The 24,694-nt window shown below is 47.1% G+C and overlaps 1 protein-coding gene across 6 annotated transcripts in view; it reads left to right on the forward strand.

Annotated features, from left to right (window-relative positions):
- The window catches only part of KLHL18 (kelch like family member 18), a 65,650-nt gene that overhangs the window by 39,187 nt on the left and 1,769 nt on the right, over positions 1 to 24,694 (forward strand). Inside the window, exons 3-10 of one of the 6 annotated variants that reach the window (XR_010338975.1) lie at positions 716 to 856; positions 7,667 to 7,865; positions 10,883 to 11,043; positions 12,408 to 12,544; positions 14,562 to 14,799; positions 17,531 to 17,650; positions 19,822 to 19,933; positions 20,643 to 22,775. Coding sequence is in view for 5 of the 6 variants with exons in the window: in XM_064367002.1 (XP_064223072.1) it covers positions 716 to 856; positions 7,667 to 7,865; positions 10,883 to 11,043; positions 12,408 to 12,544; positions 14,562 to 14,799; positions 17,531 to 17,650; positions 19,822 to 19,933; positions 20,643 to 21,029 (1,495 nt within the window). In the remaining variant the exon portion in view is untranslated. Of the gene's footprint in view, positions 1 to 715; positions 857 to 7,666; positions 7,866 to 10,882; positions 11,044 to 12,407; positions 12,545 to 14,561; positions 14,800 to 17,530; positions 17,651 to 19,821; positions 19,934 to 20,642; positions 23,885 to 24,694 lie in introns of those variants that run through there. The other 5 variants (XM_064367002.1, XM_064367003.1, XM_064367004.1 and 2 more) reach the window with 5 other exon arrangements.

Consider the following 24,694-nt stretch of genomic DNA (forward strand, 5'->3'; position numbering starts at 1 on the left):
GAGCCATCTCGGGGAAGAGCCCTCCAAACGAAGCAGTCATTGCAAAGGCCCCGAGTGAGAATACGTTCAGAATGTTGGGAGTCCAGTGAGGAAGGGAGAAAGTGGAAGTGATGAGGATAGACAGATGGAGAGGGACCAGAGCACATACAGCCCTATAGATGCAATTTGGATTTCATTTTCAACATGAATTGAAAGCAGAATAAATGTTAGAAATCTCATTCTAGAAATTTACCCCAAAGAAATAACTCAAAAACATTCTAACAGCAAGATGGTCATGGCTATTATGCTTACCAATAAAGGAAATAAATGATAGCATATTTGCATGTTGAAATATTATATAGCAGCCACTAAAAACAATAAACATGAAGACAGTGTAGCAACATGGGAAAGGGATGGATAAGTATTTTATGATTATATGGATATAATTCATGCACGTAGGCGATCAGGGACTGAAAATGAATATAGAAGAACGGCCGCTCTTGACTTTTTCAATAGTGTAATTGTGGAGTGATTGTGTTCTCTTTTTTAGAATTTTCTATAGGGCAATGAAGACAACTTTGTAGATGAGTTTTGGGCTGTGGTGAAGTAGTTACTCCATCAGATAGATTCTCAAAGAGCATGGGCTAAATAATGTCAGTTCAGTTAGGACCGAAGTCTTCCGTGGACCAAGACTCATCTCTAAAGAGCATCTCACGGCTTTCCCTCTTTCCTTTAGTGCCCTGGAGGCTCTAATCAACTTTGCCTACAACGGCAACCTTGCCATTGACCAGCAGAATGTTCAGTCATTGCTGATGGGGGCGAGCTTCCTGCAGCTGCAGAGCATCAAAGACGCCTGCTGCACATTCCTCCGAGAACGGTGAGGCGATGTGATGGGCCTGGCAAAGAATATGATTATTTCATTTTTGGAATGTTCCACCAGTTTGCTGAGTTCTTGGGGCCATATATAGGTTTATGAAGGGAGTTGAGCTGGAAAGATTACTCTGCAGAGCTTACGTTTCTTGAAATCAGTATGTAGCAGTGCCCACTTCTTTGAGATGAACTTTCTCAGAACGTGATTTGCATAGTCCAGCTTTCTTTCCCTTGGCTCGACATGTACGTCTTCTCTTCCTCCCTCTCCAATCTGACCAGCCACTAACTGAGCTGATTTCTCACCAAACTGATTTGTGCAGTGCTCCCCAACTGTGGATTACAGGCACCTGCCACCATGCCTGGCTAAACAAAGATCATCATCTCCGTCTTTGTTTAGATACTTTATTTACTTTTTGAATTTCTTTTTTTTTTTTTTTCTTTGAGACCGTATCTTGCTGGATCTTGCTCTGTCACCTAGACTGTAGTGCAGTGGTGTGATCTCGCCTCACTGCAACCTCCACCTCCCATGTTCCAGCAATCCTCCCACCTCAGCCTCCCAAGTAGCTGGAACTATAAGCACGTGCCATCACACCTGGCTAATTTTTGTATTTTTGTGTGTGTGTGTGTGTAGAGATGGGGTTTTGCCATATTGCCCAGGCTGGTCTCAAACTTCTGGGCTCAAGCAGTCTGCTCACCATGGCCTCCCATAGTGCTGGGATTCCAGGTGTGGGCCACTGCTCCCAGCCTTCTTTGAATTTCTTGACCTTCCTTTTCGTACTTCAGTTCTTTGAGAGCCTACCCAAATTTCACTTCCTAGAATTCACTATCTCCCTTAGTCCACTGGGAACTATCATTTTATGCACTTTTATGGTCGACACCATAGATTATACTCCCACCTATTTCTAGTGCTTGGTAGTGGGCCTTGTGAGTCTGTCTCCCATGACCACCTGACTGAGCAGATAAGAAGGCTCTTCCTTCCCTTCAAGAGACAGAGCTTTTAGTCGTAAGATAAACACCTTTTAACCACCAGAGGCCTAGGGATGAGAGAGAGTGCTGGGCCACACACAGGCAGGAGGAACCCAAACAGTACCCCTGTGTCTATGGTGCTGTCGCACACCCAGCCTTCACCTGAACCTACTCCAATCACTAGGTAGCTGGCCTGTCAGCATTTCTCCTGACTCAGATCTGCCCTCCTGAATCTCATTCCTGCCGTGAAGCTGACCTCCCCTCCACCATTCTTACTCCGCTGATCCAGTTCACTTAGCAGCTTGGGGACCCTACCCCTCTGTCATCTGTATCCTGCCCACACGGTGCTTGTGGTCATCACACTGAGTACTGCTGTGTGTGTAACTAGTCAAATAACCATGGTAATGATGCTGAAGGTTTAGCGGGGCTCATCTGCTGTGCACAGGGTAAAGGGTTTCATTTGAGGTAGATGGTACTGTTTGTAGTTTTATAAAGACCTTGTAATAAGAGTAAAGCTGCAGAACCAAGCTTGTCCCTGCCCTGGGATGCCTTCTGGGGCAGGCCAGAGAGTGTGTATGGAGATGTGAGGGGTACACACTGTTTTTCCTGCTCATCTGTGAGCTGGTTTTTTTTTTTTTTTTTTGGTCCTTTCTTTTTTTTTCCTTTTTGTGGAGAACAGGGTCTCACTATATTGCCCGGGCAAGTCTCGAACTCCTAGGCTCACAGTATCCTCCCGACTGGCCATTTGTGAGCTTCTTAAGTCACAGATTGGAGTTAGTTCACCTCTTTATTCCCACAGAACTTGGAAAATGACTTTCTTATTTCTTTTTTTTTTTTTTCTGTAATACAGAGCCCCAGACTTGGAGGTCTTGGGCTTCACCACTGTTGAAATGGCTTTGTATGGCTAAGTAGGATTAATCCTGGAAAGGATTAAGTTGGCAATCCTTGAATCTTCACCAAGGGATAACAGCTCCACCTAGGGGCTTTTGAGGTTGTCACTGTCAACACTGGATCCAGGATCTGTTGTAAAGTACCGTCATCTAAAAGTTGCTTAGAAAAGTGGTTTTTAGGCCAGATGAGGTGGTTCATGCTGTAATCTCAGCATTTTGGGAGGCCAAGGCAGGAAGATTACTTGAGGTTAGGAGTTCAAGACTAGCCTGTATGACAGAGCAAGACCCTGTCTCTACAAAAAAAAAAAAAAAAAAATTTAGCCGAGTGCAGCGGCTCACACTTATAGTCCCAGCTACTGGGGAGGCTAAGAGGGGAGAATCACTTCTCAAGGCTGCAGTGAGTTATAATCACCTTACTCCAGGTTGGGTGACTGAGCAAGACCTTGTCTCTAAAAACTAAAAAGAAAAGTCATTTTTAGACCAGTGCAATTTTTTTCAAGTACCAATAACATTTTAGGAATAAGTACTTACACATAAACCTGATGTTTTGAGTCTATCCTTGACATTTTTTCATTTAGCCCTTCAGGACCCCTTCTGAGACCTAACCATGTACCTCATTCCTATTTCCTGTCACAGACTCCAGAGCCATGACCTGCTTTCTGTTTTCTCTCCGGTAGTTTCTATTATTGCCTCTGTTCCTTGGAGTGATTCTCCCTGAGCCTGGCTACAGAACGTGGTGGTGTCTGCCAGTTCCCCACTTCCTATGTGCCCTTGAGGGTACATCATTTTCAAGATTTGATTGCCAGTGACTTGAGGAAAACCATTCTGAGCAGCAGTGGAAAAGACATGTGACAGCACAGAGAAGCTACAATGCCATCAGAGTTCTTAAAGCCATAGTTCCTGAGGCTGCTCAGCCTATTACATCTTCAGCTTGCTACTTTTTTTTCCTGAGGCTAGGGTTGACTTTTTCTTGGGCCCCCATTTCTAGCCTTCAAATGTGTGGGCCTCATTGCTTCTAGGCAAGCACTGGAGCTGTGTGTTTTCTTTCTTTTTTCTTTTCTTTTTTTTTTTTTTGAGACAGAGTCTCACTCTGTTGCCAGGCTGGAGTACAGTGGTGTAATCTCGGCTCACTGCAACCTCCATCTCTCGGCTTGCTTCCAGAAATTCTCCTGCCTCAGCCTCCTGAGTAGCTGGGAATACAGGCACACACCACCATGCACAGCTAATTTTTTGTATTTTAGTAGAGATGTGGTTTCACCATGTTCGCCAGGATGGTCTTGATCTCCTGACCTGGTAATCCACCCTCCTCGGCCTCCCAAAGTGCTGGGATGATAGGCATCAGCCACTGTGCCCGGCCTCTTTTTTTTTTTTTTTTTTTGAAATGGAGTCTCTCTCTGTCACCCAGGCTGGAGTGCAGTGGTGCGATGTCAGATCACTGCAACCTCCACCTCCCGGCTCAAGCATTCTCCTGCCTCAGCGCTCGGAGTAGCTAGGATCACAGGTGCCAGCCACCATGCCCGGCTAATTTTTGTATTTCTAGTAGAGATGAGGTTTCACCATGTTGGCCAGGCTAGTCTCAAACTCTTGACCTCTAGTAATCCAACTGCCCCAGCCTCCCAATGTGCTGGGATTGCAGACATGAACCACCGTGTCCAGCCTTAGAGCTGTGTATTTTCTGAAATTCTCTCAGAGGTAGATCAGGACATCAAATGCATCAATGAACCGTATCAGTAACCTGTTTAATTCAAGTCACTGCTTCCTGCCTCTGATAAAGCATTATGTCTTATGCTGCCTTCTTGCTTCCAAAGTCAGTCTGTGTTAGCAAGGAAGAAGGTGGTGATATGGCTAATGAAAGATGTGGGTCTCCATCTCCCCTGTAGGTTTATTTTCCCTCCTATTTCCCTCCTCCTCCTGAATGGGCCCCTTCCCTGTGTGGCAGCTCTCCTTCCATTTCCCCTAGTAATTGCCTCACAAACCAGGCTCCCCACATCCCACCCTCTTGGATGTGAAAGTTGAGAAGGTATGTTTTGACCGGGTGTGGTGGCTCACACTTGTAATCTTAGCACTTTGGGAGGCTGAGGCAGGCAGATCACCTAAGCTCAGGAGTTCAAGACCAGCCTAGCCAACATGGTGAAACCCTGTCTCTACTAAAAATACAAAAATTAGCTGGGCATTGTGGCACATGCCTGTAATCCCAGCTACTCGGGAGGCTGAGACAGGAAAATTGCTTAAACCCAGGAGGCAGAGGTTGCAGTAAGCTGAGATCATGCCACTGCATTCTGGCCTGGGCAACACAGGGAGACTCTGTTCAAAAAAAATGTGTTTTGTGCTCAGTATTATGCCAAGCCAATCAAAGATACCCCAAAATAAGGTATGAAAATCCTAACCTGAGAAGGAAAATTTGAAAATGAATGCCAGTGGCTACGTTGATCATTTACTCCCCCATCCTTAGGCTTCATTTAGCTTCTGCTCCATGGCATTCTGAATCCTCTTCTCGGGTTGACGTCAAGTGGTAGGAAATAGTGAAGCATGCGCTGTAGAGGCCCAGGGAAGGTTTATCTTTATATCAGCCTTATGTTTGTAAAGTTCTTTAACAAATCTCCTTGAATCATCATAGGTACTTTAGGAGAAAGGCATTTGACAGATGACTGAGCTGACATTCTGACTTTCAGCATTGTATTCCTCAGTGGCCATGAGCTTTGCTTTTGTGTTACTCTCTGCTTATGTTTCCTTGTCCTTCTAAATTCACATCAGTTTCCAAAGCAATGGACAGAGCAAGCTCAGGCTGGAATGAAATAACTATGTAGAATTTTGACAAGTCATAAAGCCAGGCTCCAAGGTACCTTGCCCATTCAGTCCTTGATGGGTCAGCTGCTAGGGGACAATAGTGAATATTGTTAAATAAATATAACTTTGTGCCTAAAACCTTAAATCAACATAGGGGAAAAGACAAAGCATTCTAATGAAGAAAAGCAAGCCTGGCCAATTTTTAATCTGATCAATATCATCTCTACAGAGAATTAGTCACAAAGCCAAAATAAGAAACCCCAGAGTCTGCTGCTGTCATCAAGATTTTAGAATCACACTGGGCTCATTTGGAATATTCTTAGATGCAACAGTAGTAAGAAAAACAAGCTGGACACAGTGGCTCACACCTTTCTCCCAGCACTTTGGGAGGCCACAGCAGGAGAGTTGCTCGAGCCTAGGAGATCGAGACCAGTCTGGGCAACATAGGGAGACGCCGTCTCTACCAAAAAAAACTTTTTTTAAATTAGCCAGGTGTGGTCCCAGCTACTTGGGAGGTTGAGGTAGGACAATCACTTGAGCTCAAGAGGTCAAGGCTATCATGAGCCATGATTGCACCACTATACTCCAGCCTAGGTGATAGAACAAGACCTTGTCTCAAAAAACAAAACAACCATGATAAGAACTAAAACAGCCACTAACTTAATACCAGGTACCATGAATCTTGACTCAGTCCTAAGAGGTAGGTAGCTGTTGTCATCTTTTTTCAGGTGTGAAAATTACTGACACTTGGAAGAACATAATCCACCCAAGTTGCACCATGAGCATCAGGGCCAGGATTTATCCTGAGTTTCTGTACCCTTGATGAGTGCAAGTCTGTCAGGGTACCGTGGAAATGTACACAAGAGGCCTGATTTCAATCTCAGCACCTCCACTTGCTTGTCAAATGACTGTGAGCACCATTTTTTATTTCCCTGAGCCTGTTTTCCATCTATGAGCGCATTACTACTTTGCAGGTTGTTCAGAAAATTCTGGAGAATGTGTATAAAAGGCCTAGCAAAATATTTGACTCACTTATGGTAAATAAATGATAGCTGCTCCTGCTGTTTTGGATGTCTGCACAGTGAGGCCCATGGAGTCTCTTTCTATCTAAAACAGGAAAAAAATTCCAGCACTTTGAGAGGCTGAGGCAGGTGGATCACTGGAGCTCAGGAGTTCAAGACCAGCCTGGGCAACATGGTGAATCCCTGTCTCTACCACAGAAAATACAAAAATTAGCCAGGCATGGTGGCACCTGTAGTCCCACCTACTTGGGGGGCTGAGGTGGGAGGATCACTTGAGCCCAGGAGGTCAAGGCTGATGTGAGCCATGTTCATGCCACTGCACTCCAGCCTGGGGGACAAAGAGACCCTGTCTCAAAAAATTAAACAATTTGAAAAAAAGAAAAGTGCCAGGCACAGTGGCTCACACCTGTAGTCCCAACGTTTTGGGAGGCTGAGGCTGGTGGATCACCTGAGGTTGGGAGTTCAAGACCAGCCTGACCAACATGGAGAAACCTCGTCTCTACTAAAAATACAAAATTAGCTGGGAATGGTGGCACATGCCTGTAATCCCAGCTACTTGGGAGGCTGAGGCAGGAGAATCACTTGAACCTGGGAAGCGGAGGTTGTGTTGAGCTGAGATAGCGCCATTGCACTCCAGCCTGGGAAACCAGGAAAACTCTGTCTCAAAAAAAAAAAAGAAAGAAAGAAAGAAAAAAGTATAAGCCTCCCCATATTAGAGAAGCCATCTCTCCACTTTTTTTAGACTCCAATTCTGTGACTTCAGTGCCTTCCTTGTCACCAAAGTTGGGATAGTGCCCTAGACACTCAACCAGGAATGTCAGTGGTGGATTGTGGCAAGCAGGTTTTCAGTGTGTGTGCTCCTGTTCTTCTCGCCTTCTGACAGTTACTTCACAGAACTACCCAGAGAGCTCATTCCACCTACTCACAGAGCACCAGGCCCAAGACACAGGGACCTTTGAGGATAATCTTAATTTTATGCCTCTAGAAGTTGAGTCCCAGAGAAGTACAGCTTGTGTCACACAGAGAGTTTCCAATAAAGCTAAGGATAAGAGTTTGTTTTCTTCCTGTGGCTGTACCCAGAACCAGCCTGAGAATGATCAAAGATAACATCCTTTCTTGTTATAATTTTTTAAAATTTTCTTACGCCAAAAGACTTCACCCAAAAAACTGCCTGGGTGTGCGCCAGTTTGCTGAGACAATGATGTGTGCTGTGCTGTACGACGCTGCCAACAGCTTCATCCACCAGCACTTTGTGGAGGTGTCCATGTCGGAAGAGTTCCTGGCCCTGCCCTTGGAAGACGTGCTTGAGCTGGTGTCTCGGGATGAGCTGAATGTCAAATCTGAGGAGCAGGTACGTGAGCACAGTAGCAGTTTGTGCAGGTGACGTGAGATGCTGCTCTTTATAATCATTGTTTTACTTTTTTACAAAACTAAGATGACATGTAGGTGACTATTATATTATGGGGCTTGTTTTACTGTATTGTGCATTTTTCATGAAAACCTTCTATGTGTTTTATTTATTTTTTTGAGACAGGATCTTGTTCTGTCACCTAGGCTGGAGTGCAGTAGCAAGTTCATACATAGCTCACTGCAGCCTCATCCTCCCACCTTAGCCTCCCAGGTAGCTGTGACTACAGGCATGCACCACCACATCCAGCTAATTTTTGTATTTTTTGTAGAGACAAATGTTGCCCAGGCTGGTCTTGAACTACTGTCCTCAAGAGATCGTCCCACCTCGACCTCCCAAAGTGCTGGGATTATAGGCGTGAGCCACCACACCTGGCGTTTATACATTTTAAGGTTCTAAATAGTATTCTGTTGATTTTTATCAACCCTACTCACCTTATTCTTGCGTGTTTGGGTTATTTCCAATATTTACTATTAGAAGTAATGCTGCTGTGATCCAGAAATAGCAAGTATAGATAATTTTTTGTTGTTTTTTTAAGACCGAGTCTCACTCCATCACTCAAGCTGGAGTTCAATGGCAAGATCTCGGCTCACTGCAATCTCCGTCTCCCAGATTCAAGCTATTCTCCTGCCTCAACCTCCCAAGTAGCTGAGATTACAGGCATGCACCACCACGCCAGGCTAATTTTGGTACTTTTAGTAGAGACAGTGTTTCACCACGTTGGCCAGGCTGGTCTCAAATTCCTGACCTCAAATGACCTGCCCACCTTGGCCTCCCAAAGTGCTGGGATTACAGGTGTGAGCCACTGTGCCCGGCCAAGTATATAGATAACTTTTTGAAAGAGTCTTATTCTAAGGAAGAGCAGAACATTGGGGCACTTGTGGGAGGGGTCTGTAAAATCAAGAGGGGTTGTTTGTTTGTTTGTTTGTTTGTTTTTGAGACAGTCTGGCTCCGACACCCAGGCTGGCTGGAGTGCAGTGGCACAATCTCAGCTCACTGCAACCTCTTTGCCTCCTGAGTTCAAGTGATTCTCCTCCCTCAGCCTCCCAAGTAGCTGGGATAACAAGCGCCTGCTACCACGCCCGGCAAATTTTTGTATTTTTAGTAGAGACAGGGTTTCACCATGTTAGCCAGGCTGGTCTTGAACTTCTGGCCTCAAGCCATCCACTTACCTCAGCCTCCCAAAGTGCTGGGGATTACAGGCATAAGCCATCATGGCAGGCCGTGTGTGTGTGCGTGTGTGTGTGTGTGTGTGTGTGTGTAAGAGAGACAGAGTCTCACTGTCACCCAGGCTGGAGTGTAGTGGCATGGTCTCGGCTCACTGCAGCCTCCGCCTCCCAGGTTCAAGTGATCCTCCTGCCTCACCTTCCCAAGTAGCTGGATTACAGGTGCCTACCATCACGCCCGGCTAATTTTTGCATTTTTCATAGAGACTGGGTTTCACTATGTTGGCTGGACTGGTCTTGAACTCTCAGTCTCAGATGATCTGCCCACCTCGGCCTCCCAAAGTTCTGGGATTACAGGCATGAGCCACCATGCCCAGCCTGGCCACTTTTTTTTTTAAGGTGAGAGAAATTACAGCATATTTGACTGCTCATGGGAATTTTCCAGAAGAGAGGGAATGTTGGAGAAATGGGAGAACAGTTGTTGGAATGATGTTCTGGAATAAGTGAGAATAGTCTGGAGCATAAGGGTGTGCATCTTTGATAGGAGCACAAGCTATCCACATCCACAATAGCAGGAGGGAGAGCTGGGGCACACACCCAAGAGCGGGGGACAGGTAGATTCTTACTGACATTCTCTTCTGAATTGTTTCTGTTTTCTCACCTGAGAGTGAGGATGAGGGAGGAGTGTTAGAAATGTAAGGAGGCTGGGAGCAGTGGCTCATGTCTGTAATCCCAGCATTTTGGGAGGCCAAGATGGGCAGATTCCTTGAGCTCAGGAGTTTGAGACCAGCCTGGGCAACATGATGACACCCCATTTCTACTAAAAGCACAAAAGTTAGCTGGCGGTGGTCCAGCTTGAAGTCCTGGCCTGTAATCCCAGCTACTTGGGGGTGCTGAGGCGGGAGGATCACTTGAGCCAGGAGGCAGAGGTTGTAGTGGGCTGAAATTGCACCACTGCACTCCAGCCTGGTCAGTGGGGTGAGACCCTATCTCCACAAAAAAAAAGAGAAAAAAGAAAAAAAGAAAAAAGAAATTCGAGGAGGGATTAAAAGATACGATTCATTTTCCTCTTTCCTCTAGGAAAGGGGGATGCTAGGGAGGTGAAGAGGGCTTGATAGGAGCCTGGTAGAAAAGTAGACCCTGGGCTTGGCAGCATAGACCCTGTGATTTAGAGGAAAAGTCCTCATTACAAGAACTAGGTGTCCTGTCCCTAGCTCTTACACTAATTAATATGACGGGGGCAGCAGCTCACATTTCTTTGAGTGATACATTTTGTGAGGGCTATACAGCTTTAGAGGGAGATATCCTTGTGGCTGGAGCCATTGGGAAAGGCTCCTTGGAAAACATGGATCTAGAGCCAGGCCTAAAAGATAGGGGTGTGGGTTTAGATGAAGAGGAGGAGATGAGAGGGCATTTTACGTGAGGGGGGACAGTGTGAACAGGAGAACCAGCCCACCCTTGCTGAAGTACAGAGAGGGTGATGGAGGGAGTTTAGAGGGAGTAGGGATGCAGGGACAGCGGGAAGGGAATCAGGCATTTTGTTTTGACAGAAAGGAATAAGATGCCATTGATGGTTTTTCACTAGGAAATCATAATCATAATGAAAGTTAGGAAGCTGTTCTAGTAGCCTAGGAAGTAGAGAGAAATCAGGATTTCAGAGACAAGTAGGAGGAAAAATTGATGGGCCCAAGGGAATGCTTCAGTATAGAAAGTGGGGGCATTGAGATTGGAGGCCCGGGGTATGGCCCCTGGGTGGGAGGATTTGCTGCCAGAGCATCCACTCTGTCATGACAGGTCTTTGAAGCTGCATTGGCCTGGGTCAGATACGACCGGGAGCAGAGGGGTCCCTACCTGCCTGAGCTACTGTCCAATATCCGCCTGCCCCTCTGCCGGCCCCAGTTCCTTTCAGACCGAGTACAGCAGGATGACCTGGTGCGTTGCTGCCACAAATGCAGGTGAGTGAGGGTGGACCTGCACCTAACAGTGCCGAAGGTCTAAGCAGGGAGGAGGAGCTGGCCACCTGTTCCAGTTCTGGAGGGAGAGGATTTAGAGTGGTCAGTCTAATTCATGGCACGCAGATTGCCCTCTGTCTAGGAGCTGGAAGAGGAAGTGTTAAGAACCCAAATCTTACGCCTTGGGCAGAGAGACGTGCCGTGTGGGAGCATCAGAGCAGAAAGGGCTTTCCCCTGCTGAGTTATCTGAGGATTTTCCAGCATCTTTGTCCACTGAGCTATTTATGAATGTGTAAGCATCTTTACTGCCTGCCCTGACCCCATCCACACCAGCAGCTCACTCAGTGGTACAACTGGCACTTCCTGGGGTTCCTTACCCTTTTCAGTAAATATTAGTCAGTACCCTGGGTTTGGGGACTCTGGCAGGTGTAGGCTTTACATCTACAGTGATGGGCAAGGGGTGAACGTGTTTACTGACACATGAAACTTTTACCCAGAGTAAATCAATGACAACATGGCACAGCAGAGCTACCCACAGTTCAGAAGATGGCAGCCCTATAGGACAATTGCTGTAAAAGTGGAACAGCAGAGAAAAATGTCCATTCTTCTCCAGATTGCTTGTCAAATTCACAACACTGAAATATTTTTTTTTCTTTGCTGATAAAAATTTTATGCATATTCAGCTCTCCTTCATTTTCCAACTCCTGGTTGGGATCAGGTGATTCAGTAGGAAGTCAGTGCCTTTCTGTGGCAGGTGGTGTGAAGGTGTGTGTCAGGATGGGTTGGAGTTGTGGCTGGAGGTAGCTGGGGCCCTGTGACCAACAGTCTCAAGGGTGCTGTTGAGGAGTTAGGACTTTATTCTGTTGGCAATGGGTGGCTATTGACGGTTCTTAGCTTGCACTATAGTGTGGAAGTGGAATGGAGGAGCAGGCTGGAGGCAGGGAAATGTGTTAGGAACTGCCACCATGCAGGTGAGTAGTGATTAATTGCAGGTTGCAAGCCACAGTGCAGTCATAGGGATGGAAAGGAAGGGCTAGGTCTGAGTGGCAACAGGGTGCATGCTGCTTGTTGGAACTCCCAAGCCCAGCCATTTTGGCCATCACTCTGTTTTTCTCATGCCTAGTCTGTATCTGACTACACTAGTTGAGGTGGTCTGTGCTTGTCTTGCCCCTTCAATTTTGAGTATATCTCAACAGCCGTGTATGATTTTCCCAGAACTCACCTGGTTTCTTTGAGACCAAACCTTCCAGAGGCTTCTCCTCTCACGTTTCCCCTGCAGTTGATAGTGGGGAGCCAGGCTCAGAGATGCAAATGAGGACTAAGTCAGGGGGTATACCTCCTGTTGAGCATCTTGCATGTTATTCCAGGGACCTGGTAGATGAAGCAAAGGACTACCACCTCATGCCAGAGCGCCGGCCGCACCTGCCAGCTTTCAGGACCCGGCCGCGCTGCTGCACATCCATCGCTGGGCTTATCTATGCTGTAGGAGGCCTCAACTCAGCAGGTATCTTGCAGCTCCCCTTTAGAAAACCCCTTCTTGGACTCCATGGGTGAGGAAGCACCACACAAATTAGCCTGACCCTTCTGGTTTCTCTGTTTTGTGCTGTCACCACCCTTGCCCCTCTTGATTTTATACAATTACTCTACAGTTAGAACATGTCATATATTCATGCCATTGAATCAGAATATCAGTGCTCAGAAGACCTTCTAGAAATCTTTGATCCCTAGCCTGCTCACCTGACAAGTTAGGAAATTGAGGCCCACAGAACTTTCACTATGTTCATGCAAGTTGCTTTTGGCAGAGCAAGGACTAGAACTTGGGTGTTCTGGTTCCTGAGCCAGCACTTTCACCCTAATATTACATTGGCTATGGTATAGCATCCTATCAGCCCTGGATAGGATATGGTCAGAGACCCAATTCCATACCAGGCTATTCACATTTGGTCATATGGATCTCTGGGGTTAGACTGTGAGAATGTCCCCAAGAGAAAGATTTTCCAAATACACAGAGTTTACCACTATCAATAGTACTTTTTAACTCTTCAGCCCCACCCACTGTGAAACACATATACTTTACAGTCCATGTGTTATTGGCAGTGTTTGAATCATGTAGTGAGGTTTACAGAAAGCTGCATGGCCTCCCCACCTGGGGGGAGTTGGTGGGCACTCCCGGGCAGTTTTGTTTTTATTTTTTATTGTTTTTACTTTTTTTGAGATGGAGTCTCACTCCTGTCACCGAGGCTGGAGTGCAGTGGTGGGATCTCAGCTCACTGCAATCTCTACCTCCTGGATTCAGGTGATTCTCCCACCTTAGTCTCCTGAGTAGCTGGGACCACAGGCACTTGCTACCATGCCCAGCTGATTTTTGTATTTTTAATAGAGATGGGGTTTCACCATGTTGGCCAGGCTGGTCTTGAATTCCTGACCTCAAGTGATCTGCCTGCCTTGGCCTCCCAAAGTGCTGGGATTACAGGTGTGAGCCACTGTGCCCAGCCCAGTTTTGTTTTTAATTGAAAGTTAATGAGAATTGGGTACTAGCTGCTGCTTGTTAACCATAAGGCCTGGAACAGGTAAGTCCTCAACTCAGTGCATGCTGGAGTAGCATGCAAATGCTGTATGAGGCTAAGTCCCCCCTAGCAGCATACCATAGGAAGAGGGGGTTATTTTGTTTGATCATCACAAAAACCTGATGAAAAAGTGAGGGTTGGAATGAGCATTCCTTGCTACTGTAACTGTTAAGCACTAAGTATATTCTAGAACCATACTAGGTGCTTTACCTGTTGTATCATTTAATCCATAAGGATTATCTCCATTTCACCTGTGAAGCAGAGGGTAGGGACACAAAGCCCCTTGCCTTGGGTCACTCACTAGCAAATGAAAGCACTGGAGCGCATGCCTGGCCTTCTGGCATGCCCCCTGCCTGGAGAAAATATTCTGTCGATTTGTCTATACCTTTGGCTTTAAGCAGGTGGAGTACCTAATTGTAACTGAAAACTACCCTCTCTAAAAAATCAATACCTCCTGCCCGATTCTAATTTTCCTTAAAGAATTAGGTTTGAGGCCGGGCGCGGTGGCTCACGCCTGTAATCCCAGCACTTTGGGAGGCCAAGGCGGGCAGATCACGAGGTCAAGAGATCAAGACCATCCTGGCCAACATGTTGAAACCCCGTCTCTACTAAAAATACAAAAATTAGCTGGGCATGGTGGCGCATGCCTGTAGTCCCAGCTATTCGGGAGGCTGAGGCAGGAGAATTGCTTGAAACCAGGAGGCGGAGGTTGCAGTGAGCCAAGATCACGCCACTACACTCTAGCCTGGTGCCTGGCGACAGAGCAAGACTCTTGTCTCAAAAAAAAAAAAAGAATTAGATTTGAGGTGATCATGGCTGAAATTTCTTAGTGGGCCCTTGTGCCTTGAGTAATTCTGTGGGAAGAGCTAATAGAATCGAGTCAAATGTTCCATATAATCAATGCCCAATAGCTGTGATCTAAACAAGTGGTCTCATTTGTTTTAATTTGAGTAGCAAATTTTTATGCAGGTGATTCCCTGAATGTGGTGGAAGTGTTCGATCCCATCGCCAATCGCTGGGAGAAGTGCCGTCCTATGACAACAGCCCGCAGCCGCGTTGGCGTGGCTGTGGTGAACGGGCTTCTGTATGCCATTGGAGGATATGACGGCCAGCTACGGCTGAGCACTGTGGAGGCCTACAACCCGGAGACAGACACATGGACCAGAGTGGGGAGCATGAATAGCAAGAGAAGGTATTCTGGAAGCCACGTGCAGCCCGAACATACACACTGAGCACCTGGGGAGCACCGTGCTAGACGAGCAGGGGCACACAGTAAAGTAAAACACAAGCTTTGGCCTGGGAGTTTCCTGCAGCCAGGCCAGCCACTGCCGGTACCTCCTGGGAGCAAGCCCCCATCTGCTTAAAAGTAAAATACCCACCTTGTCCTTTGAGGAACTTGGGGAGACCAGACGTGGACATGTGAAAGTTGTGTTGTTATTTTAAGTGCCAGATAAGGACTGAAAATGTGTATTTTGGAAGATTCAAGGAGGGAGAGAAACTGGACTGGAACGTCTGGAAGATTTCAGGGAAGAGGTGGAATTAAAGTTGAAACTTGAAGAATAAGGAGGATTTACCTTTATTAGTGATAAAAGGAAATCCAAGGTGTTTTTCTGGATACCTTCCTTCCCTAGGACTCCCCTCACACATGTGCTTCCACTCCTCTGGGAGAATATGAACCAAAGCAGTGTTCTCTTCTTTAGGTCACACACATTCTCCCAGACAGGAGCACATAGGTATTTGTAAGATGGGCCAAGTTTCATGTCACTCAGCACATTCTAGCTACCTGCCTCCTCCAGCACTTTTCTGCTTATATTGCCTGAATAAGAAGTGGGATTAGAGGACATCCCAGTGCCTATGTTTAGCCTTCTTAATGCTGAGGTGACAGGTGGCATGTTTCATTATGTCAGACACATATTGGAGTCATCACATGCGTGGGCAGTGGAAAGGCTGGCACTGCCCAAGGAGGGGAGAGGAAAGCAGCCCAGGGCTCCCTTGCCCAACACCCAGGACAGCTCTGCATTGATCACTTTTATACACTGAGCTTCCTTGACATATACCTAATGTTAGAGGGGGAAATTACATGAATTTTTTTTTTTAAGGGGCAGTTTGAAAACCACTGGACCAATTGCTCTTTAAGGGCCTTTCTTGCATTTAATTCCGTGATCTCAGTATTTGCCTCACAGACCCCTTCACTGGCCATGCTTCAGGGTCTCTACTTATAAGATCATGTGACTGAGGTGGAGGGCAGTGGAAGGGAGGGACAGTCAAGCAAGCACATGTGTGATGAGGAAGAAGAGGTAGCGTGGAAGTCCTTTGCCACAGAAAAGTACTGGCCGCCATACCCACATTCCACATCTGGCAGTATTCGCATGTGGATGTGAGCTGGAAGGGATCTGCCTTTATACTCGTGAGAGCAATTCACAAAGAATCGGAGTAGGTTCCTTTGGGAAGAAAAAATGTAATACTTAAGATCTGCCCCTCCCAAGAACATATTGAGAGTCCTTTCCTCCCACCATCCCCACTTTCGCTCCTTGGATACTTTGCAGCTTCCTATGATTGAGTAACTCATTGCTCCATGTCCCCGACCATGAATAGCTTTTTTGCTTTTACTACAATCAGCTATCCTTCCTTGTGTGTCTGCTCTGGGCCACTTCCTTGCTTTGATGTCACTGGGTTCAGAGTGCTGTCTTGGAGGAAAGTCCTCTGGGTATTTCTTTCCTTTACTGTGGTTACTACCCTGTTATTAGTGTGGGCCTGGTTCCATTACATCCCTTTTAAATTATAGGCTACCTTAAAAACGTTCCTAGTCACTTCCCTCCTGATGTCCCACACAACTGTCTGTCCTGCCAGTTAGTGACATCCTGCCATCTTTCCTTCCCATCTCTGCCAGTGTTTCTGTGCCATCCCATGGAGCTTTCTTACACTGGACTGTTCCAGTCCACGCTGATCAGCATTTTCTCCCCTCTTCATACCTACCTTTACCACCTAGTAGATAGTTAATTTCATGCAGTTTTGTGGTACCTCTTAATTCTCATGTTGTTGGACACCTGTTTTGTTTTGTTATGTAATGTTTATGTTTGTTTTGTGTCTGTATCCAGAAGGATAGTAATCACATCTAGTAAATTTGTGATCTTCCCACAGTACTTGTCTAAGGCAAGTTTCTCTCCTCTTTTGGGCTGGTTCAGGGGGTCTGTTATCGTGTCCCTGCAAGGGACATTCTGTGGATCAGTTTGATTACTGTGTACACTTTTAAAGGTAGAAGTAAGCCAGGTGCAGTGACTCAACGCTTGTAATCCCAGCACTTTGGGAGGCTGAGGAGGGCAGATCACCTGAGGTCAGGAGTTTGAGACCAGCCTAGCCAACGTGGTGAAACCCCATCTCTACTAAAAATGCTAAACTTAGCTGGGTGTGGTGGTGCACACCTGTAATCCCAGCTACTTGGGAGGCTGAGGTGGGTCAGGAAGATCACTTGAGCATAGGAGTTCAAGGCACAGTGAGCTATGATGGCACCACTGCACTCTAGCCTGAGTGACAGAGCAAGGCTCTGATTAAAAATTACACACACACACACACACACACACACACACACGGAGAGAGAGAGAGAGAAAAGTGACAGATAGATTCCGAAGAGGAGGGAGGAAGTTGAGTTGGGCCTTCAAGGTAAATGCAACCTTCACATGATGAAGTGGAAGGTGAGCATTTTAGACAGAATGAGGTCAAGAAGAGCAGGGAGGGGAGGCAGCCTGAGGAAGAAGGGTGGGGTACAAGAGGGACCATGGGGCAGCTTCTGTCACCTCAGTTTTATGCCTTTACTTAGTCACAGGCCTGAGATTTGGGTTGCAGAAAGAGGCAATTGATAGGTTTGTTTCTCAGTGGGCAAGAGAGGCTGCTCCGGGAAGGCTGCAGCTCATCTGGGATGACAGCTCTGTCTGTTTCAGTGCCATGGGGACAGTCGTGCTGGACGGGCAGATCTACGTCTGTGGGGGCTACGATGGCAACTCTTCCCTCAGCTCCGTGGAGACCTACTCACCTGAGACAGACAAGTAAGAACTCCAGCTCCCCTAGGGCAACCAGAGCTTATAAACAGAGAGTATCAAAATCAGAACTGGAGTTTTTTTATTTAAACTTCTTGAAGGTAGAGAATGTCTTGCCTTTTTACCCCTATAGTACTTTATATATACTAGATATTTAATAACCCTTGGTTAAGTGAAAGAATGAGTAAATAAAATTTTAAAACAAATAGTCTACATAAATGCTTGGAAATATTTATTTGAGACAGGGTCTTTACTCTGTACCTCTTAGCTAAATCAGCCCATTTTAATGGAAAAACAGGCAAGAGGGGATAAGAAGTAGATGAACAGCATGTTCCAAAGTGGATAGGATATGATTTCTAAAAAAAAAAGTTTTAAGTTCTGTGGTCAGATAGGCTTGGGAAATGTTGAGTCTGAACTGCCGGAGTCCTTGTCTTTCTATAAGATATATTAACATTTTAAAGGCTCTAAGAAACCCTGCATTGAATAACTCTGTTTAACCTCGGGTTTTATGTACACACTGGTTGCCATCTTGTGGGACTCATTTGTGGAACATGCTTTGAAAAACATCGACAAGGTTAGCCCGAGTTTTTCTTTTTCTTTTTCTTTCTTTTTTTTTTTTTTTAAAGACCGGGTTTCACCATGTTGGCCAGGCTGGTCTCAAACTCCTAACCTCACGTGATCCACCCGCCTCGGCCTCCCAAAGTGCTGAGATTATAGGCTTGCGCCACCGCACCTGGCCAGCCCAAGTTTTTCATTTTGGTATTTGAATCCTCTTATCTTATATAATAAAATGTAAGCAAATTAGTTGAATGGACTCATTAGGATGCCTTTAAACCAGTATTCTGTTCACTTAACCAGTCTACTATGGATCAGACAGCAAGCTGGGTGTCTGAGATCCTTTAAAGCATCCAGTGTGGTTGGGCCACGGGTTGCATCATGGTCTTTCTACCCTGAAGGCCTGTGTCAGAAGCTCTTGGGCACAGAGCAGAGAGAACCTTCGTCTTCCCCAGGGTTGCAGGAAAGGACAGGGTATCAGGGATGTCTTCCAATATGAGACCTGTTGTGGATAACCAATGGGAGGTGCTTGCACGTCATAGGCAGGGAGACAGCAAGGAGAGGCTGCAGTAAGAAAGTGTTCACTGTGATCAGGAATCACGGTGAGTGTTCAGCAGTGATCCTCTGTGGGCTAGAGCACAGCGTGTAGATGAGAGACAGAGCCAGGTGGGTGGCACGTGGTGTGGGGTGAAGCTAAAGGGTGGATGAGGACCAAGAGCTAAAGAACCATATGAAGGGCCAGGCACAGTGGCTCACACCTATAATCCCAACACTTTGGGAGGCTGAGACAAGAAGGTCACTTGAGACCAGCCTAAACAACATAGGGAGACCCTGCCTCTACAAAAAAAGAGAAAAATTAGCCAGGCATGGTGGCATGAGCCTGTAGTCCCAGCTACTGAGAAGGCTGAGGTGGGAAGATTGCTTGATCCTGGGAGGTCAAAGCTGCAATGAGCTATTGCACCACTGCACTCCAGCCTGGGTGACAGAGTAAGACCCTGTCTCAAAAATAAAAAAGATGAAAAAAACACTTGAAGGAACCTGGACTATCTTAGAGGAGACAGTGAGGAGCCACAGGAGGACATGGTGCAGGTAAAGGAGAAGCAGTCCCTCTGGCGGGGCGGGGTCAGATGGGACTGGTGTGAAAGCCAGGCTGCTTGTGCAGAGGCTGTCACAGTGGTCCAGATGAGAAGTCAGGGGTAGGGCACTGGTAGTGGGGATGGGAACAAGCCCTGACTAGGAAGCAAACCAGCCAGGACTTGGGGGACCATAGGAATGTTGACAGCGAGGGAGAAGCAACCAGAGTAGCACTGAGCTTTATAAGTACAGCAGCTAGACAGCTGGTGGTCCCGTTAACAAGGCAGGGAGGAGCAGAACTATAGGAGAACGAGGGCTTGTGTGAGACACAATGATTTTGAGCAGCCATGGAGATGAGCAGAGAAGATAGGCTGTGGGTTTGCAGCTTGGATGAGAGGCGGCAGCCAGAGAGCTGTCAGAGAGGTGGTGGGAGAGGTGGTAAGAGGTAAGGAGATGGCCAGCACAGTTCACCTGAATCCCCCTACTAAGCTGTCATGGGAAGACAGGAACCCTGAATCTCATGCTTCCTTCCTATTGACTCTTTCCTGAAGGTGGACAGTGGTGACCCCTATGAGCTCGAATCGCAGTGCTGCTGGGGTTACGGTCTTTGAGGGCAGGATATATGTGTCGGGCGGCCATGATGGCTTGCAGATCTTCAACAGTGTGAGTCTGGGCTCCCCCTGGGCTAAGGGCACCTGCTTCTTCCATCTTTGAGATTTATTTTGGAAGATAATTATTTGAAAAAACTTCAGCCTTACCATAGCTGGATAAAGTATCATCTACTGAGGTTTCAGGCCATCCACTGCATCTTCTGAAATTCTGAACTTCCAGATAAAGAGCCAGTGTACACAAAGGAAGGGTGAAAGGTAGTCACATGTACAGCCCCCACCACCACCTGTTCAACTGTCTGTTGAATGCTACATAGACTTTGTGAGATTTCTGCCCAAAGTAAGCTCAATTATAGACCAAGCATAAATTTGCAAACAGTTGTATTCCTCTGGATAATTTGTTTAAAATTGCATTTATTCTGTAAAAAAAAAGGCTCAACAGCCATTTACTAGTCAGTGCTGCAGTGGAAACCCCTGGAGATTACAGGAGACCCAGTTCTCATACAGGATCTATCACTACCTAGTAGTGCATCCTTGGACACATCCCTTTTTTGTTTCCTTAGATGCAAACAGAAAGGGTCAGGTGAGGTGACCTCTCCCTGCCCCCATATACCCAGGAGCAGGCCTGCAGCAGAGGGGACACTGGCAGAGCTCCTCATCCCCATGTCTGACATCATGGGGACTGCTGTGCCCTGCATGGTCACTCCATGGACTGAGCTTTGCCTCTGACTGTCCTGTACCTGTGCCTCTCTCCCCTTCTACAGGTGGAGCACTATAACCACCACACCGCCACCTGGCACCCTGCAGCTGGCATGCTCAACAAGCGCTGCCGGCATGGAGCAGCCTCCCTGGGGAGCAAGATGTTTGTCTGTGGGGGCTACGATGGCTCTGGCTTCCTCAGCATCGCTGAGATGTACAGCTCCGTGGCAGACCAGTGGTGCCTGATCGTTCCCATGCACACACGCCGGAGTCGAGTCTCCCTGGTGGCCAGCTGTGGGCGCCTCTACGCTGTGGGGGGCTACGACGGACAGTCAAACCTAAGTTCAGTGGAGATGTACGACCCAGAGACAGACCGCTGGACGTTCATGGCCCCCATGGCGTGCCATGAAGGAGGGGTCGGTGTGGGCTGCATCCCTCTCCTTACCATCTAAGGCAGAGGATGGGATGTGGTGGGGCAGGGATCTGGTACAGACATAGGCGCTTCCTTCCGGTAACAGTCCCTCAGGAGAAGCAGTAGACCAGAAGATGGGGTGAAATGTGAGCTTGCCAGAGGTACAGTTTTTCCAGGTGCTTAAGCCCCCCCCCACTGTGCCACCCTTGTGACCTTCAGGCCTGGGTCATCAAGATGCACAGCATGGACACAAGCTCCTTTGGGTCCCGTAGCCGGTGACCTGGAACTGTTCTGCTGGTCCACACGAACACAAGCTCCATACAGGCACAGCCCCTACCCACTGCCGCTCTGTTGGCCAGCCATTCACAGAAGGCCTTCCATCTGTTGCTCCTCTTCGCCTGCTTGTTCTCCAACTGAGTTCTGGCCAGTTTGCCATGAGGAGGCTGCAGTGTCCAAGCCTGCTGGAAACTGGGATGTAGCTGGGGGCGAAAGGACAGACCAAAGTGTTCTCCCTGCCTGAGATGGTGTGGCCACAGCAGTGGAGGCCTGCTGCACACAGGCACGTTCCTTCTTCCACAGTAGGGCACCAAGGATTCTGTCCTCATCGCTGAGTAAGCAGAAAGAAGAGAAGTTTTCCCCATGTCTAATTTTGGGATTTCAGTGAGGCCTTTTCCATCTGTCCAGAACAGAAGGGAAAAAAAAAAAAAGATACTTGAAAGAAACAAGGAAATCTAAACCAAGAAACTGGAAAGAAAAAATTTTTTTATGTGAACAAATTTTGCAGGAAGAAAAAATCTTAAAAGACACTAAGGGCAAATCTCTGTTTAAATGGAAAACCGTCTAACCAGAGAAGGGCGGTATCCGCTCCACATTCGGATCCCAGGGTCCTGAGGCATCACATCGAGCTGGGGGTGCCCTCTGAGCCCCAGCGTGTGTGGAATCAGTGCACTCTTGACTAGCAAGGTGCTCATGGGGTTTGTCTTCACACCCACCATCAGAGGACTTTTAAAGTCATAGGCGTAGAGAGTTAACAATCTGCTGAATTACTGCCACTCTTCTTGGTGGGGGCTTCTGGCTATGGCTGGGCGTTCCAGACGCCCCTGTGATTACCTCCTACTGCTGCCATGACGCTCATTCAGATTCCCCACTTGCACTGACATTCCTTCCTTTTCTGACCAGCAGGAAACAGCAGGTCTGGCCGGATTCTCATTTGCCCATCGATCTTGTTCTTGGGTGATTTCCCTCATTGGGATGCTTCTGGGGCATACTGACCATTTGCACCTCTAGAACCTAACCAGGGGCTTCTTTCTACCAGCTGTGGGCTGGCTTGGTCTCGTAACCTTGTCTGCCCTGCCACTCCATTGCTCCTCCATCCACTCGCCAATCCCAAGGGTCTGGCCCCCCTCCAGCCCTGGGGCAGATTGACCAGCAAGGTGGACCTTTACATTCAAGCACAGCTAGCTTTTATGACACAAAGAACTAAAGGCCGAAAGAATCTCTTGCTGCTGCAAAGAACAGATTTTATATATCTTCCTCTAATCTTGGGAAATGACTTTTACCTTTTGGAAAAACTCCATACTGCTTCCTCCTACCTGCGTGGGACCTAAAGTAGCACAGCGGGACTCAAAGAGGAGGACATTTTCTCTTACCAGTGCACTGGGCAGTGGGGCTGTCCTTCAACTGCTGCTGCCAAAATCTGGTTTTCTAAAATTCTTCCAGTAGAGACTAAAAGAAGATGCAATTCCTATAACCCAAGAATGGGTCTTAGGGCTCCAGTCTCCACCAGGTTGGTTTCCTGTTCTTTGCTGCCTGTCTGGGGTGGCCTGGAAGCCTGTTCAGAAAGGCACAATGTGGAGCCTGGGGTGTCTTCCCCCACCCCAGGACCATCAGGTTTACCAGTGTGTGCAATCGCCATGTATTCAGAGGGAAGTACCTTTGTTACCTGCAACTTAGGAGCTGGGCCTCTGCTACAAGCACTTGAAAATGATATTTTTATTTTTAACGTCTCAACAATCTGATAACAGATGTCATTTAACCTGGGCTCGTGGTAGAGCTCCAGCATTTCTCCCTCCTTCCTGGTTTGCCTGTAGGGGTGGACTCAAGACGGGTGGGGTATGCATTTCCTGTTAGGAGTGTATCAGTGCATGTCTTATTGTAAGCCCCTTTCTTTTGTGAATTTGAAGCAGCACCGGCAAGCCTGGATTATGAAGGTATTAAGAATCCGTCTGTGGGCTGCTGAGTGGGTCCTTAGGGTGCTGGCCCAGATTTTCCCACTGGGTATGGTAGATTATTTTCCCATAGCCTGCTGCTCTTGTAGTGGCCTTCCTGAGTCCATTCCCACCTCCTGGTATAGAATTTACACTGCTGCACCTGAGATCAGTGTTTCAAAGTAAGATCAAGCCAGTGTTTTGATCTGGGCTCTGAGCACAAGTGAGCAAACACCACCATACTCACACTCTTCCAGTAGGTTCCTCAGTCTGATGGTGAATGGCTGTTCATAAATGGCTGGTCTGGTTCTTTGGTGTTGAAGGCTTTCCAATAGCCCCATGAGAAGAAGCAAGGATATTGTGAAAAGGATATCACAAGGAGATAGGGTAGACGTTGTGTTTAGTGGGCCTTGGGGCGTAGCCTAGCTCTGAGCAGAGGACTGTGGCATTCACTGTCCTTGAGTGTTTCACCTTCTTGGATAATACATGGGCCTTTTCTTCTGGATTTCATCAGAGATTACAGCCAGATAGGAGCTGAAGTCCAGCCTCTTGACTTGACCACAGAGGTGTGACTATGGGAATTCCTCCCAATTTATTGTTTCCCGGAAAATCTTACTTCCTTTTATTTATAGAATGCATGTCTTGTGTTAAGAAACCAAAGAGAAATAAAGAAAGAGAACACTCCTAATAGCTCTTGTCCTTTCTTGGTTTATTTCTTAGATATTAGAAGTACATCTTTTTTTTACTGTGATTCACTGAAAAAAATATATTGGACAAAGTGGGTATATTTCTGTGAAAATAAGGGAAAAGCCAAATGTACAGCAAAAGTAGTTTTGGAGAGGTTTATTTTATGAAAGTCACTTCTGGTGAAAAATATGCAGAGTTCATGCCCCTTAGGCCTGCACCAGGTTGCCCCTGCTCTCGATTTCCCATTTTCTCTATTCACTGCCGTAAAACTCTGTGGAGTTCCCCAGTGGAGTGTGGCTGCCTGTTGACTGCCTGGAATCAGCACCTCCAGCTCCTTTTTTATGCTGTAGGCCAGAGGTGCTTTAACTCTTGTGCACATAAAAGTCACTAGAGGGCCAGGCACAGTGGCTCACACCTGTAATCCCAGCACTTTGGGAGGTCAAGGCAGGCGGATCACGAGGTCAGGAGTTTGAGACCAGCCTGACCAGCATGGTGAAACCCCGTCTCTACTAAAATACAAAAATTAGCTGGGGGTAAGTGTTGTGTGCCTGTAATCCCAGCTACTCAGGAGGCTGAGGCAGGAGAATCACTTGAACCCGAGAGAGAGAGATTGCAGTGAGCCGAGATTGCTCCACTGCACTCCAGCCTGTGTGACAGAGTGAGACTCCATCTCAAAAAGTCACTGGAAAATGTTTAAACCACAGGTTTGTTCCTAAGTCCCTCTCTAGAGACAGGTTCCCTAGGGCTGTGGTACAGCTCAGTGAGCAAGTTTCCTTGGTGATTTACACACTCTTCAGTGTGAGAACTATAC

This window comes from Aotus nancymaae, unplaced genomic scaffold, assembly GCF_030222135.1.
Source record: "Aotus nancymaae isolate 86718 unplaced genomic scaffold, 86718_ANA_hifiasm-v0.15.2.pri h1tg000067l, whole genome shotgun sequence".
In the NCBI taxonomy this organism is placed as follows: Eukaryota; Metazoa; Chordata; class Mammalia; order Primates; family Aotidae; genus Aotus; species Aotus nancymaae.